The following is a 16696-nucleotide window of genomic DNA, read 5'->3' on the forward strand; positions in this document are numbered from 1 at the left end:
GTCAAGCTGCGGATCCCGCCCCGCTCCGCCCCGCCCGGTAACCCCGCGGCCAAACCGGCCCGGAGGGGACCGGCGCTTTCATCTCCTCAGCGGCCGCCTCGCCAGGTCGGAGCCGAGCGCACACGGAAAGCCGGGAGCGCGCGGAATTAATACCCACCGTTTTCTCGAGACGTTTCCAGGGCGCAGAAAACAATACTCTGCGCCTTAAAGAGTACAAAGCAGACAAAAGAGACTTCAGGTTTTGCATCGCAGAGGATTAAAAAAAAAATATATATATTAAAATTAAAAATCAGATCATATACTACAGAGTAACTTTTCTACTCGGTGACGCAGCGAAGACCAAAATCAAGCTCGTGGTAAACTCTTGTCGGTCCAAACGTCATCGTGAGGCCCTGGGCGGGTGAGGACAAAGGAGAGAGAGAGAGAGAGAGGGGGGAATAAAAAATAAAATGAATGAATGCAGCAGATGAGAGAAATCCTTAAGGGAAACCTGCTGCAGTCTTGAGAGAGAGCTGTGACTGACTGGCTTTTTTTGGGGTTTTGTTTCCCCAACAAGAAAACAAGCTCGGTCATTAAATCAAAGTGACGCAGGACGGGTTTGAAAACAATCGAGTCTCCAGACCTCAAGGCGGCCCGGTATCACACTGAATAATTCCCCCCGCTTTTTTATCTCTTTTATTATTCAAGGCTTCATCTGCTTTCAATGACTCGGCACTCTTTCTCTTTCTAATTCTGCCGACTCAAAAACTTTTCGGTTATTTCAAAACGTTTCGAAGCAAAGCCTCAGCAGCGAGCGCCGCTCTACGTTGCCTCTTAACCTCTTCGAAGTGCAATCTTGTTAAAAAGTTCCCCCCACCCCGTCAACGGTCTTAGTTGACTTTCGTCGCCGTTTACGAGTTTATTTTTATTGATTTTAAACGGTATTGGGCCGGTAAGTATGATGTCACCTGTACTCTGGCTCTTTATAGAAAGTCCAATAAAAGTCCCGACGCTTTGATGCGTTGCGTTTCTTATCGTGATCAAACCAAACTGTAATCGGGGCATTTTTTTTCTGTTCGTTAGCGCATTAAAACATCACATCCACTGTAATTCGATGCTTTCGTGAGGATACTATTTCGAGGTGCATTATATTCGGTACCTATCGCATAAATTCTAATAAGAGTGGTTTGTTTGATAGAGTCGTTCCCGTTGTTGCCCGCGGCGACCTCGCCGTTAAAAGAGACGGGAGGCCTCGGTGTGCCGTCGACCTATAAAAGAAGAGACGGCGCCGGTTTTACTTTGTGTTACTTTATTCAGATGAAGATACAGTAGTACAGCATCCCAATTGTGAAGAGAATTCAAAACGAAAATAAAAGGACAATCGACAATCAAGGTTTTATTCCAGAACAGAATGAGGGGAGGAGGGGGGGAGGGAGGGGAGTCAGCAGGAGGAGTTCAGGGAAAGACAAAAAGTTCCTTTTATCAACACAGACGATACGTTTATTCAACCCGCCCACAACCACCCCAGCTCCCACCCCATAATAAAACATCACGCAGCCTTACGCACACGTTCTCCGTGTCCCCCGTCCCACCCCACCCACCCCCGTCCCACTTTCGTTGAAAGCATGCGCTTGTTCTCCGGCGTGTAGAGATTTTGAAAGCGACGATCCGACGGGGCGGGAGGCCGACGTCCCGCCGACCCGACGCTTTTTTTTTTTTTTTTTTAAACCTCCCGTTCGGCGGAGGACTTCGCACGGGGTTTAAAAAGGGGAGAACCGGGCGGCTCCGGGAGGGGGGGGGCGCACGGCGTGCCGCGGGTTTGCGTTCCCCCCTCCCCCCCCTCCGACAGCTGTGGTCCATATTTAGTTTTAACATCCCATAAACGCCGGAAGAATAAAGCGTCCCGAAGAGGACAGGTGAAAACTGTCCCCCCCCCCGGGGCACACGAGAACAAAACGTCACCGGCTCGTCGAAGTCGTTGGCACAAAAGACTTGTGAGCAATGCCGCGAACGTATATTGCGGGAAGATTACGACGGACGGCGACTTCCCACCCTTACACGGCAACAAAAACAAAAAACCACAACGGATTTTGAGGGGGGGGGGGGGGGGGGGCAGGGGTGGTGATGATGAGCAACACTTTACAACCGAGCTTGGTCCCTATTACAACGGGCCGAAGGAATTCATTTGTTTGACCAATTTAATCCGTGTTGCTGCAGGGAACCAAACGGTGCAGGAGGGTTCGGGGGGGGGGGGGGCCGTCTTCAGATTAATAAATGCATGCGATCGTCGAGATGTCACCAGATCACGTGCGGTCGGTGGACGGCCCCGTTATTCATTCGGCAACCACTTTGTGGATTACAATCCCGGTGAAAGCGTTCGGGACAAATAAAAAGGTTTGGTCTGGTGGAACAACAACAACAACAACAAAAACACAACAACAACGTACGAGACCCGCGCATAGCTTTTCAATCACTCCTCCGGAGAGCCACCGCCGGCGTCTCCGGGGAAAAGGGCGCTATCGAAGGGGCTGAATCGGGCAGGAGCTCGGCAAAAATTATGGTTAGCGATGCCAAGCGAGCACAGCAGCACATTAGTCAAGCATGCACCACTTAATTCCATTTCATCACACTTTGCCTCGGTAGAAGGACCCGTTTACAGCAAAGACGAAGGTTAACAAAGAAGCCTGTGCTACGCCGGGACACGCGGGCTACCGTTGTACAGTGGACGACAACCAAAAAGAAGAAAAACCAAAAAAAAATAAAATAAAAGGATAAATCAACTGTTAATAGCTTCCTTTATACATCAACCTGTTGTTCCTGAACATCAATAAATATCTTGTAAAAGTGTTTGCTTTGTTGTCTCGGGCGGGCGTCTGGTTCAGCCGTGTTGGGTTGGTTATGCTAGGGCCAGGACTGTGGGGGGGAAAAAAAGAGGGAAAAGTCGTCGTTGGTTTAGGAATGCACGTCCAACACAAATGAACGCCGCTCCAAAGTTTGGACACGGTGGTAGGAGAGGAGAGGAATGCTCACCGCTGATGGCCTCCTGCGCAAAGTACTTGACATCCATATCGGTGTCCGTCGCCAGCTTCTCCAGCACCGGCTTCACTTCTGCTTGAAGGGCACTGGGGGGTGAGGAGGGGGGGGACACAAAGACGGGACCAAATTCACTAAACACGTTTCTTAAAGCCGGTCGTCTCTGTGGAGAGAAAAAAAAAAAAAAAAAAAAAACACGGGCGACGCTGAACTGACGAGGCAACGTACTTGCTGTCGAGCACGGGGCCGATCTTCTGGAGGGACTTGGCCACGTTGAAGCGTACGTTGGCCACCTGGTCGTTGGACATCTTCAGGACCACCGGCAGCATCTGCTTCGTGGTGATGTCCTGGCCACAGGCCTCTGACAGAGCCTGACACAGAATGCAGACGGTCACCGAGACGACAACAGGGGACAGGCATGTTCACAGACAAGTTTTTTTTTTTTTTTTTATAAACGTAGTCAATACAAACATGATGGGGACGGTAACCCCTTCAAACTAACTCCAACGCCCCGCAACATGCATGCAAAGTGTGGGAAAGGACGGCGCGGGCTCACGTTGATGCAGAAGAGGGTGGTCATCCTGTGAAGGTAGTTGGGGTCGTTGGCCATGCCCAGCACTTTGGGTACAATGGTGTTCTGAGCCCACTCGGCTCCGAACTTCTCCACCAGCTTCATCAGGTTACAGGTGGCCGCCTCACGGATGGCGTACACTGGAAAAACACGAGAGACGACATGCCGCGTTCAGGATCGGTGTCTACAAACTGTCCATTCGGGGCCCAACGTAAGAGCGCAGGTTAAACGCGTTGTTAAAAAAAAAAAAAAAAAAAAAAAAAAAAAAATCGCTCGCAACGCAGTTACACGTGCGAAACCTTCGGGTCGCGTACACGCACGGGCGGCGCGAGAAACTGTAGACGGGCCGGACGGGTCCGATGAGGAGGTAACGTGTACCGTTGAGAGTGGGTGAGATGGTCGACTTAAAAGAAAAGCCACGCTGGCTGACGCGCCCCTTGCGGGAATGTTGGTTCAAATCCCAGCAGCAAATCTCCGTCTGCCTTTTTAACTGGTTGCCGAGTCTTTTCTGTTGCGAGGACTCGAGACGGCCGTTCGTCACTTTGCAAGTCACATTTGTCCAATTTCTATGTTTGATTACGTATTTGTATCCTGTGGCACATGAAAGTAAGCCGAGTGGAACAACCAACAATTGGTGTTTATTGAAAGTAAATATCAAACCACATTGATTGAGAAGAGAATTAAGTTATTGATTCACAACTTTAAAAAAAAAAGAGAGTTTAGAGAACCATGATATATACTGTACTGTATATACTGTGCATTTTATATTTTTACTGCTATTTTATGGCTTTCTATTATTTCTATTATTATCTTATTGCTTCTGTATGCTGCTGTAGCGAAAAAAAAATGTCCCCTCGGGGATTAATAAAGTAAATACCTAACCTAACGCGTTTGACATATTTGAGGCTTCAGTCCTAAACTGAAAGCATATTACCACCGTGAGAAAAATGTTTTAGACATCAAGGACACTCCTGCTGCTTTTTGGACATATTGTCCCAGCTGCAGTACATCGCACAGGCTGCATTTAGAATAATAAAAAATATATATATATTATATATATAAAAAGGTCAAACTAAATCCATTTTGCAGTCATTTTTCCATTTCAATTACCAGCAATAAAATATGGATTTGTCTTTTTGATATTTATTATCAACAAAAACTAAAATAATCAGTCTCGTTTTTGTTTTTTTTGCATTCTAGTCTAATGTTTAATTTTCACATCATCTAAACACTTTGAGGCTACAGCTGACGCCATCTTTGTGTGTGGTTACCATGGCTACAGGTGTTATTCTCAACTGCAAGGTTAATGGAAAAAGCTCGGTATCCATGTCCCCCCCCCTTTTTTTTTTTTTGAAGGGACACAGATGGGACTCTTCTCAGTAAATGCAGTCGTCATTATTTCCAGACCGGACCTGCTCACCTCACGTTACCTTCACCGAGGAGCAGCATCATCTTTCAGAGGACAATTCACCGATATACACCATTTAGTGTCCGTGTTTAACTTAAAGAGATGCCAAATCGTTGGACAACATTAATAAAGTTGTATTTCTTTAGCGAACATTAATAGGACGCTTTAGATGGGAGTGCCGTCATCAACCCTGGGACCGACTCCTTCCTTCCGAGAAGAACATCGGAGATATCCGAATGAAAATATTGTTACATCCACGACACCGTATAATGTTTTATCAGCTTACCTTTGAATAAATGTCAGCTACTGACTGCATGCTCCTAGTTTACCGCAGCTGGGTTTTTTTTGTTGTTGTTGTTTTGTTTTTGCTCCCTCTTGTCTAATTCTCATCCGAGTTTAGTTCAGAAATGTGTTCCTTCCAAGAACCGGTAACATCAGATAGCATTACTGGAGGGTGTGTCTTACAAACAGCAGTGAAGCGGGTCAAACACAAATCCACCAAGCGAGAAATATTTAGGGTGCGTAGGGAACTCGCTAACCAGGAGCAGCAGTGTGATTCCACAGATGCCGCACGTCACCGAAGAAGATTTTGCATTAAACAAGGATATTATTTCATTTGTCAGCTCGTCTGAACCGAACAGTTTTGTTTAGTTTTTATTTGTGGACAAAAAAAAAAAAAAAAAAAAAGCTGAATATTTTGTCGTAGTTCTTGGCTTGAAATATTTAGTTTTGTTATATCGAGAAAAATAGGTCATCAATTAATACTTAGCATCATTGATCAAAATAAAATTTAAAAAAAATGAACTATTTATTTTACATTTAAAAAAAAAAAAAAAAAAAAAAAAAAACGGGGGGGGGGTGTTTACACAGCTTTAGCCTACATGAATATTTGCATCTGGGTCATTACCTACATGACCTCTCTGGAATACCATTAATAGAAATCGGTCACGGCAATAGACAATTTGATTTCCCCAGTTTCATCAGTGCAAAGCACCAGAAATCAAGGCATTTAGAAGTTATGTCAAAAAGATCAAAATAGATCTTTATATAAAAGGAAAGATTCTGGGCTGATTTATGGAGCCCTGTTTTTTTTTTTTTTTTGGAAGGGCTTACGTAACACAGCACAGCCTTAACCCCAGCACACACACACACACACACACACACACACACACACACACACACACACACACACACACACACACACACACACACACACATAGAGAGAAACTCAAACACACAGAAACTCACACCAGCAGCATTCCAATGATGTAACCCAGCTGGCCCTTTGTCCTCAACAAGGAGTGCTGTCTCTCTAATTGGAAAACTACATGTCAAGAGAACAGCACATACTCGGTTAGAAATGTATGCAAATCACCATATTCCTGATAGTCATGAAATGCAGCACTGTGTGGTGTTGTTCTACGGATACACAGCGCCACCCGTATTCAAATATGGGGGATTGTCTCTGGGAGCAGTTTAAACTGCTGGGGGGGGGAGAGAGAGAGAGAGAGAGAGAGAGAGAGGAGACAGAGTGAGCGAGACCCAGGACAAACTTCCGCAGATATAAACTCACAAAGTGACACAAGTGGGATTTCTGAGTACAAGAACAACAATATGAATCCACAGCGCGAACCGCAAGCTTTTGTCGCCAAGACCAAGGTTAATCCGAGTAGCAGAAAGTATGACGGAGTACAACCCAGCAGCTTAGCGATTTCATAGTGACACAATTTCTGATGACAACTTGTCATAGTACTACCGGATGTGGTTCCTTACTCGCCGCGGTAGTACTGCGTGGAGAGCTAGAGCCTTCTGCTAGCGTGTACAAGACAGCAGAGAGCTGCAGATTGCCACAGCATCCCTTCCTTATCCTGCAATGTTCTTCCTCGCACCCTCTACGCTCATTAGTCTCTTCTCTTTCGCCCCGGGGTCTCCATCTTGATAATAAGATAGACCAGGTGGTAGAGCGAGACCCGTCTGCTGATTTTGCCGGAAGAAAAGACTTGGAAAACGAATGCTCGGCGATACAGTCACTGAATTTGAGTTCTCACCATTAATGCGACCTTGATGAAGTGTGTAATGGAAATGAGCGGATATAGCCGGAGTTGTATGCATGATGATTAAAAAAAAATTATTTTTTTTTAAATAAGGGGGAGGAGGTAGGGGGGGCATTATGAAGTTGTCACAGGCTGCTGAGGGCCAAAGCAAATAAACTGAGTGCAAATGGAAAATGTAACGAGAGCTTTAGGGGTATTTCCAGTTGGTTTGGGAATCAAGTGATTTTTGGGAGGTTACAGTGCAGTGAGAGGAAAACTCTTAACAACTATAGAAAGCTGAAGCCAGAATACAGGGACAATATTTGGGGTTAAACCTGTATTCACAGGGGAAAAAAAAAAAAAAGAATACCGTAAAGAACGCTGCCCGCATCTCTGTTTAAGAAAACAAGTAAATCAAAAACACCATCCTGTTTTGTGACACGACGCTGTGTGCGAATTTGGAGTTGGACGCGAGTATACTGTCTGACATAACCCTTTGAAAAATGTTTGACCGATAAAGAGTGCCTTACCGTGGTCAATAAGCCAGGCCATACAAAGGGTGTTGAGCTTCTCGTCAAAGAATTCCACTCCCTGGGGAAACAAGGGCACAGCATAATTACAACAAATACCTGGATGCCCACAGTCAAACCACGCCTGACAAGTATTTCTGTCTGCATGTTGCTGATACTTCTGTTTTGCACATGGGACTAGATAGGACATTTAAGACATACTTAATATAGGTTTCAGCCATCTTCCCCGGACTTCATGACTCACCAGCTGCCCTGCCAACAAGGGCATGTACTCTATGATGGCAAGGCGGACCCTCCACTTCGCATCCTCTGCCAGCTCCACGATGGCCGGCAGCAGAGACTGGGATAGCTGACGTATGCCAATCACCTCGTTCACGCAGTCTAGGTTGGAGATGATGTTAAGACGCACCTCAGGGCACTGTGACAGAAGAATTAGCAGGAACAAATCAAGGTTATGGCAGCGTACTTTCGTCACAACAAAGTATTTATATATGATGTCTGAGAAACCTGACGAAGGGAAAAAAAAAAAAAAAAAAAAAGTTTGTAACCTTGATATTTAACAACTACGGGATTGTTTTTACACTCTGTAAAGGGCACATTTCTTGGCTCCAGCCTGGCAAAGCAAGTCAAGACTTCCAAGTAGTTATGTCGAAAATAATTTACAACAGTTTTACATCAAAGAACCTTCCATGGATATTCCAGTGAAAAGGATATTAACAAATGCGTACAACAACGACTTGACACTTTCAGCCTGGCTTGTTAATAACTAAGTGGGATCAGAGTAGCAGCCAAATGAGGCTCAGTAACGATGTGAATTACAGCTCTTGAATGAACACCATCTCTGCAGAATGTTCCTCATCTTGCTCTCTGAAAACATACTCTCAGTCAGATGCACCTTGAATTAAAATGTCCGAGACAAAGCTGTCAGTTTGGACTGTAATCCAATTAGGCAGCATTGGTCTTGTGTTTGTGCCGTAAGGAAGATGGGCCGTCTTTAAATAGGACTAAAGGAATTTACAGCCTCAGCCTTTCAAAAACACGTCTATACCTTTGTGTCTGACCTGCCAAACTCGTGTCTGATATCGAAACGCAAATTGACGCGACAGCAATGTATTCTTCTCGGAAGACGCGAGTGGGATATCGTTCTAGGCTAACCCATTATGTAAAGTAAAACTCAGCCCATTCGAACCGTATCCAGTCAGAAAACATTGCCCTATAATGTTTTTCCTGCAACAGCTCTTTTAATAAAAACTTTCAAATGCATGTCTTATACTGACTACCACAAAAATAACTGAAATGCAAAAAAACAAACAAAAAACAAAAAACAGGTGAAAAAGGGATGTGTCCAATTTTAAACCATTCTCTGCTACATGACCAGGAGGAACCTTGACCTTATTTAACCCACTTTAACCAGCAACATATTTACATTCTTCTTAGCTCACTTGGCTTGATGCATACTGATTGTATTTACAATGCAATTCTGAAGGTTAAACAGTGTCCAACTCTCAATTCTTTCCCTCCAGTCACAGACAATCAGTCCTCCAATTTCAAGGTGTTAGTGTGGCTGCCAACTACACGGATCATCCGCCAACCCAGCCAGGTGGCAGCCAGGTAGATGGTGTTATGTGGCTTTACCCCGTCTCAGCCATGCTAATCCATGAAGTGCAAAAAAAAAAAAAAAATTGGTCAAATCCAGACGCTCAGTAGGAAACTTTTGTTGTGAATGTTACAAAAATGAGCGCTGCCTTGAGGATTTCCAAAGCCACCCGTGTAAGACATATATAAGAGAATTTGGAGCCCACGATTGAAAAATCTGCATTTCCTTTACCTCGTCCTTGAGTTGAGCCAAGAAGAGAGGCAGCAAGTGTTCTATTGTGTTGTCCTTGCCCAGGATGGTTGACAGACCCATAATGACTGAGGCCAGGGCTGACTTCACATGCTGGTTGGTGTCTGACACAAGTTCCTGGTCGGAGACGGGACACACAGGAGACAAGAGTTCAACACAAACAAATAGTTAAGACAGAGTACATGGATAAACATCAAGACTACTGCTATGGGTCATACTCACAACACACCACAGAAAGGAAGGCTATAATTGACTTGTGTGTAAATACACCGTGAAGGTGTAACTTAATACTCGTGCAAGACAACAGTCACTGCATTTTACACCTGCAGGTGGAAAAACTTGATGTAGACACAACAATCCGAGCACATCACCAACCCTGCGGAAAGAGCATGGTATGCTCTTTGTTATTATTATTTGACATATTTACTTTTCCAGGGTTTGTGTCAGTTTGTTGCTACCCGCATAACTTCGTTCGACTGCTTATCAGCAGTCTGTTGACAGGATAAGCAAAATGTGTGCTGCCACTAGCATTATTGAATTAACTCAAAACGATAGGAGAATGTTCACTAAGGAGCACTACAGCTAAACTTGCTGTTCTACAAAAAACAACAGTGCCATCTGCTGTTCAAAATCTGATCAACACTGGCAAGCAAGCAAGGTCTCGCCCCACAGTCTTTTGCAACAGCCCTGCAAAACGTATTCTCATGACAGCCATTTATGGCGTAAGTAACGTTAGTTGACATCTTTGGGTGTCCAAAGGTCTGCAGTCCCTACAGATTGTAGTCACACCACCAGAGGTTGTTTTTATTTTTTTTGCATGTGACTGCTGTCTACTTGAGTGGGGCTTATGGTTTAACCTGATCGAAACAAACACACAGATCATCAGTACAGAACAGGGCAAATACTTCTAGTGCTCAAAATGTTCAATTTTACATTTCATCCAAACTGTAGTTAAAAGTTGTTGTTTTTTTTTAATTGTCGCTGTTGCCAGTTGTAACACTCATGAACTGCTGACATCTGGGAAGGAGCTTCGGGGGTGGGGGGGGCAGTAAATAAAATATAATTATCAAAAGTATAAAGGGCCAACACTATACAAGTAAGACCAACCCAAAGCAAATGCCACAACACCACATGTCTGCATAAACACTTTGGGTAGGAATATAAAAAGCCGGTTTTCCTTTTCCATACAAATCAAAAGTGCCTTTTGTTCGACTGAGAAGAGAAGCACCAGAGAAATGTCACAATGTGGCAAACAGAAATATATATATATATATATATATATAATTATTATTATTATTTTTTTTTACCTTAACACAGGGTAGGATGTGAGTCATGATGATTTGCTCACGGCTGTCCTCTGGGAGGTTCTCACAGAATTCTAACAAAAAGAAATGTACACTCAGTCAAATAAGTGACACACTGGACAAGAAGCTGAAACAAGTTGAACCCATATCATTTATCTTTTCAGCAAGTTTCTCTTACCTTTGACTTTGTTTGCTGCAGCAGCACGGACCTCAGCTTCACAGTCCTTCAGAAGGTTCTGGAAGGCCGGGACCAGATCGTTCTTTGTGATCTCCGGACCCACTGCTTTCTGGAGCTACATTCAATGACAAACCAATGTGATTTAATACACAAATATGCATGTGTGGAAAATACAGATACAAATAGGAAATATGAATTTTTGAGAATTAACAATGATTCGGGGAATGAAAGGTATACAAGAAGTGACATACCTATGATGACCAAAGTAATGTCAATATCTTAACCTAACTGTAAAAATCTTAGATTTTAGTAAAAGTAAAAAAAAAAAAGGAATGTGGACAAACTTGTGACCGTTTTAATTGTTTCATTATTGTGTTGATGTGGTCAATGATTACAAAAATAAATCTATACCTCAAAACAAAAATAAAGCCTTTTTATAAACCACATTTAGAAGCTTAAGTTTTAATTTAATGGACTTGGAAAAGTGGCTCTTGGGTTAAGAGTCCTGAATACATTAAAACATCCTGGTTAAGCGTTCTGAGTAAAGGTACCTTTAGACGATGCGTCAACACTGATCATTAAAGTTTATTGTAAGTCACATTGTGCAAGATGTGTCCAATAAAACCTTAGTCTCAATCTGTGTCACACTGTTGGACTTCAGATTGAGAAATGTCATATTATGCAGTGGATATATTATAAATTACAAGAGCATAGGAGAGCAGAGAAATGTTATCAGATATCATCTATGTGCCAGTGGAGGAAACCTCATACAAACAGGGCTTTTGCTGCAATAGCTCCACAAGGAGTTTTCCCCTATAATATGTTTTTTCATTTCACCACCATTGTTTTGCTTTGTTTTGCTTTCCCCCCACAGAGCTTAAACAGTCTTACAAAATCATTTTAATCATTTCTTCAAACAAAGCAATGCTAAAATTCTTCAAGGAAATGAGTGGCTGTGTGGTTTGAGACACTATCCTGAACTTAACGTTTACAGACAAAACTGTAAACTCCAAATGTGTTAAAACCAAATAGAGGTAAAACACTTTTACCCTTTATTTCCTTTTAAATATTTTATATATTTACCTAAACCACAAACTGTGTACGAACACTAAACACAGAATACTGAACATGCTTCAGATGTGAAAGCTACCAACTAATGGTGCCCATTAGACTGGTTGACGAAGGATTTGTGTTATAAAATACTGTCCCAACAAAAACATGATCTTACTTTTTAAAAGTTGAAAATAAAATGATTTGGTTGCGATTATTTGATCAGTGTGCAGACCCAACACAACAAGGACAGTACATGTGATGTGCTCTGTGTAGTCATAAAGCTCAGTAGCTCACACATAAGCAAAACATAAGGCTATTGTATGATGTGCACGCGTGAATGCAGGCTTGAGTGATGCTGAACCATTTAATCATATTGCAAACATTTTGCAACAAATAAAGTTAAGTGTCATTTTTGTATCTTGCTCTTCCACTGTGTAATATCAATATTTGTATTGTATTTAGATTTTTTTTTTTTTTTACTGGACAGTGTAATGTGTTAATACTTTCAAACATAATATATTTTCTGACTTGTGTACGCCCTGGACAATAGGAATCATTGCCAGGAGTCTCGTTTTCATTCCGCAGATGTCAATACACTTGAAAATAAATAGCTCTAAGGAACTGGACAACTTGACAGCTGCTCTAAATATGACTTCTCAACTGTCAATTATACATTTAAATTTAGATGATAGCAGGGAAGGCAAAAAAGTAGCAAGTAAGCTTTGCTTACCTCAGAGAACTTGTCAGCCACCATGTAGCGAACCCTCCAGGATTTATCCTCTGCAGCCTGGCGCAGGGTTGGCATCACCAGAGTCTCCAGGTCCTCCTGGGGCAGCAGAGTGGCAATGCTGACACAAGCCTCCACTGCAAGCAGCCGCACAGAGTCCTGAAGGAGAAAAGTAATGGGATCAGTTTGGCCGTCCACATAGCCCAATACATGGACGGCATAAATAAATGTACTGCAAAAACACAAGAGCGCAGTTGAGGTTGAGAAGAAGGAATATAAGGGCTCATACCTGCTCATCAGAGGCCAGAGCAGTGAAGAGGGAAATTATGTCACTTTTCACATAATCCAGCTCCAAGACTTTGGCAAACTCCCCCAGTTTAGATGCTGCAGCACGACGCACCATTGGAGTATCATCTGAGCACAAGGTGCGGAAATGCCTAGAGACAACCACACACGTCAAACATCGGAGCAGAGCCTAAACAGTCCACAACGATCAACTATGGTCTACATTAAATTACATGCCTAAAGTCACATATAAATGACTTAGAGCCATCTAAAAATTGTGTCTTTCTGTGAAGAAGCCACTTACTGACGGATCTCTGCCTTGACAGTGCTGGAGACACGTGGATAACACACACTAAAGAGGCCGCAGGCAGATGTGCGAGAAGTGAACCAGTCACCACTGGCCAGCCGCTTCACCAAAGGCTCAAAGTGGACCTCCAGGTCAACTGGAGAGTGCTCCTGTGAGATCTTCCGCAGAGACTCCACAGCTTTGTCTCTGACTACTGTCTCTTCCACTGTGGCTAGGCTCTCCAGGGGAGGCTATGCATCAAGAAGGAAATGGGTTAGGTAGGTTTGAGCCTCTGTGCCATCAAAATCTATTATTGGCAAAACTATTAGAAACACACAATTTAAATAGCATATTCAACAATTGTGATAAAAATGGCATTTATGGTGTTGACATGGAGGGCTTCTCTCATGACACCTAAGGTTGTTTTTTTTTGTTTTTTTTTAAGAGAAGGTGAACCTTGTCCCATAAAGCATATCAACTCTCTTATGACTTGGAGCGTTCTCACACCTTAAAGTCAGAACCAACCGTGTATTTGTTACCTTTCATACATTTGACCCGGACATGCCCGTCTCTCTACTTGATATTGATTATTTTGTATATGGCGTGCATCTGATGTTGACATGTTGTCAACTCAGCTCGTAGGCTTTTTTTTTTTTCCGTTCGACCATCACTTCTTTTCCACTCAAAAAATGAGTTATAAGATTTGGCATTGTTGTATATTTTTAAAGCTACTACAGTTACTACTAGAGTTAATATTGGTTTTTCTTCCCAAAGAAATGAACCATCGTTAATTTTAATCCTGACCAAATTGTGGGCCTTCTGAGGCATCTTTCACACACATGATATTTTGGTTCAGACCAAACTGAAAAGTCCAACGGTCCAAACCAAAACAAAGGTGGGTGTGAAAACGGCCTTAGATACCACAAAACTTACCAGGAGACAGTGCACGTACTCCGGCCCTCCCACCAACATAGTGAAATTGCCAAGCTGCTCAGCCAATGCCAGGAGCACCTCATCTTCATCATAGATGGTGTCTAAAGGATGACAAAGATTTTTTTAATAAAACACCAGTGAGAATATATCATCAGTTAAAACAACATCACTGCAGCTGAAACGGTTTGGTCTTGTTTAAAAGTACAACACATTCAGCACCGGCGTATATCAACAGGTGGGACAACCGACTTTATTACCTGTGAGGAACGGAAGGAGTTCAGTGCGAGTCCTCTCTACACCGAGGGCCAGAGCAATAGTGGACAGCTTCTTGATGCTGTTAAGACGTAACTGTAGGAAAGAAATTGACAAGTTAGTGAAGCATTCAAAACAGAGATCAGATGCATTTAGCGACCTGAGACAACGAATAAACTCCTTTTCTCCTGTTAACAAAGGTAGAATTTAATCAGTGGTTGAACCGAGCTTGGTACATTTCTCGAGTGTGGTACTTAAATACAATTTTGGGGTGCTTGAGTATTTCCATTTGATCGTACTTTATACTTCAACTCCACCACATTTAACTGTCAGCTTTAGTTAATTGCAGCATGACGATTTGACACAACGGATAATATAACAAATTTAAAAAAAAATACAACACAATTGTTAAATATTAAACCAGTGGTTTTGAACCTTTGTGGCTTCTGACTTCTTAGAAAAAGCAGTGTGTAATGGGGGTGCCATGTCAGATGTCCATGAGTTGTTCACAGCTTTACTAAATAGTGATTTTTCCCTCCAACACATGTTCAAATGCATCAATATTATCCATAAATTTTCCAAAATTACAGTAAAAAAAAAATATCTGAAAATAGATTTGTGTAGGAGAACTTGTTTTTTTTTCTTCTTTCAGTAATCATCTCATGATCCATCAGATTTACATGCTGCCCATATATGTCAAAAAAATGTCCAACTAGCTTCACCCAGCAGCTTTAACAGTAAAGTACCGTTTACGCACTAGTGTTTTGAGTATTAATAATCTCATGTTATCAAACATAATAACCCGTACCTTTACTTTAACATTTTGAACTACATTTTAAAATGATAAAAACCGGTGTACTTCTGCCTAAATGGGTTTTAGACCACACAACACTAGCTGGCAATTTAGAGTGTTTTTCTTTAAATTCACGTGTTGGTAATTTTACCCGAGTAAAGGATGTGCATTTTCTTTGCACAACTAAATTTACTGAAAAAAAAAAAAAAAAAAGTAAATCTGTTGTCATCTTGTTGTAACGTTGCGATCCTACTAACTAGCAGCTTGCTGTAATTAAAGGACGTTTACAGATGGCTTCGTACACGCGTAGATGAATCGAGATGGCAGCTTTACATTAATCGACCTGCTATATAACGTCAATCGATTAATCGATTTACCCGCTGCGGCCCTTTTGGACGCTTCACTGTTGTGATCGCCAACTTCGACGACGGTCACCCTCCCCCCCTCCCCTCCCCCCCTTTGGTTGGCTTGTTGTTCCTATTTAATTTCAAGATCTTTTAAATGTTTTGTTGATATATATATATATATATATATATATATATATATAACCACCAAAACGCTCGACGATGTTATCAGCCGTTAACTCCCAAAATGGACAAGTCACGTTAACGAGCTCGATGAACGGGGTGCGTCGGGCGAAGTGATCCTCGCAGGCCTCGGGCCGGGAACGGTAAGCTACGATCAAGACGCCTGACGTCCGGAACGCTTCGATTCTACTGCGAAATATAAACAGTAATTAATGTCGAAACTGGTGTTACAACCTGAACGTCTTCATTTCGCAGTTCGTCAATGAGAACGGCGATAGGGTAGAGAGAGTCGTCTCCATCAGCTCCTGCCATTTTGGATACTGTTGCAGTTACCGAATGGCGCTGCTGTGGTGCACTACGGGGTTTCCGCTTGAAGCAGAGCGGGTGCAGGGCCCTCCGTCCAATAGAGCGGACCGGCACATCCGGGAACTTTTGGCTTTCAGAAACGGACCCGCCCCCTTTTGGGGGAAAACAAGCGACTCTCTCTCCATAGACTTCAATGTAAAATTATTATTAATAATAATAATAATTATTATTATTATTATTAAAGCAATCCGTTGTAACCACCGCATCGTAATGACTTTAAAAAGGGTCATATTTAACTCTACCTGCCAGATAGCTAAAAAGGTTTAGTCACGTGTCTTCCTGTTTATATAATGGCGCCGTAGAGCTCTTCTATCACGATCTTCTTTTTAGGATATAACGGGGAAACAAATCGGAGATAATAGTTTTTCACATCTTTATTGGTGCAACTAACTACACAGCAACTCTTCGGCATAGCTTTATTATTTAAACCGGTTAGTTTAAAACAGCAGTTTGGAAAAAAAAAAAAAAAAAGTCGGAAAACTTCAACTTCGTCTGACTTGATGACACCGGTGGCTGCAGGGAGGAGTATATATATATATATATATATAAAAGCTGCCATCAACCATGGGTACATTTATTACATGACATTAAA

The 16696-nt window shown here is 42.6% G+C and overlaps 1 protein-coding gene across 1 annotated transcript; it reads right to left on the reverse strand.

Moving 5' to 3' along the window:
- Positions 1-1271: 1271 nt before the first annotated feature.
- On the reverse strand, positions 1272-16090 carry ppp2r1bb (protein phosphatase 2, regulatory subunit A, beta b). Its single transcript, XM_069690478.1, has 15 exons — positions 15973-16090; positions 14424-14514; positions 14167-14267; positions 13252-13484; positions 12952-13099; positions 12666-12821; positions 10883-10997; positions 10708-10778; positions 9383-9517; positions 7799-7972; positions 7555-7615; positions 3569-3723; positions 3241-3383; positions 3010-3101; positions 1272-2892 (listed from the first exon to the last, which is right to left on the reverse strand). Exons 1-15 carry the CDS (start codon positions 16048-16050, stop codon positions 2876-2878), a joined length of 1770 nt encoding a protein of 589 aa, XP_069546579.1. The 5' UTR covers positions 16051-16090; the 3' UTR covers positions 1272-2875.
- Positions 16091-16696: the final 606 nt, after the last annotated feature.

Source organism: Brachyistius frenatus, unplaced genomic scaffold (genome assembly GCF_029030835.1).
Source record: "Brachyistius frenatus isolate BFR_SWC_R1_liver_20210118 unplaced genomic scaffold, ASM2903083v1 Contig_1, whole genome shotgun sequence".
Lineage (NCBI taxonomy): Eukaryota > Metazoa > Chordata > Actinopteri > Embiotocidae > Brachyistius > Brachyistius frenatus.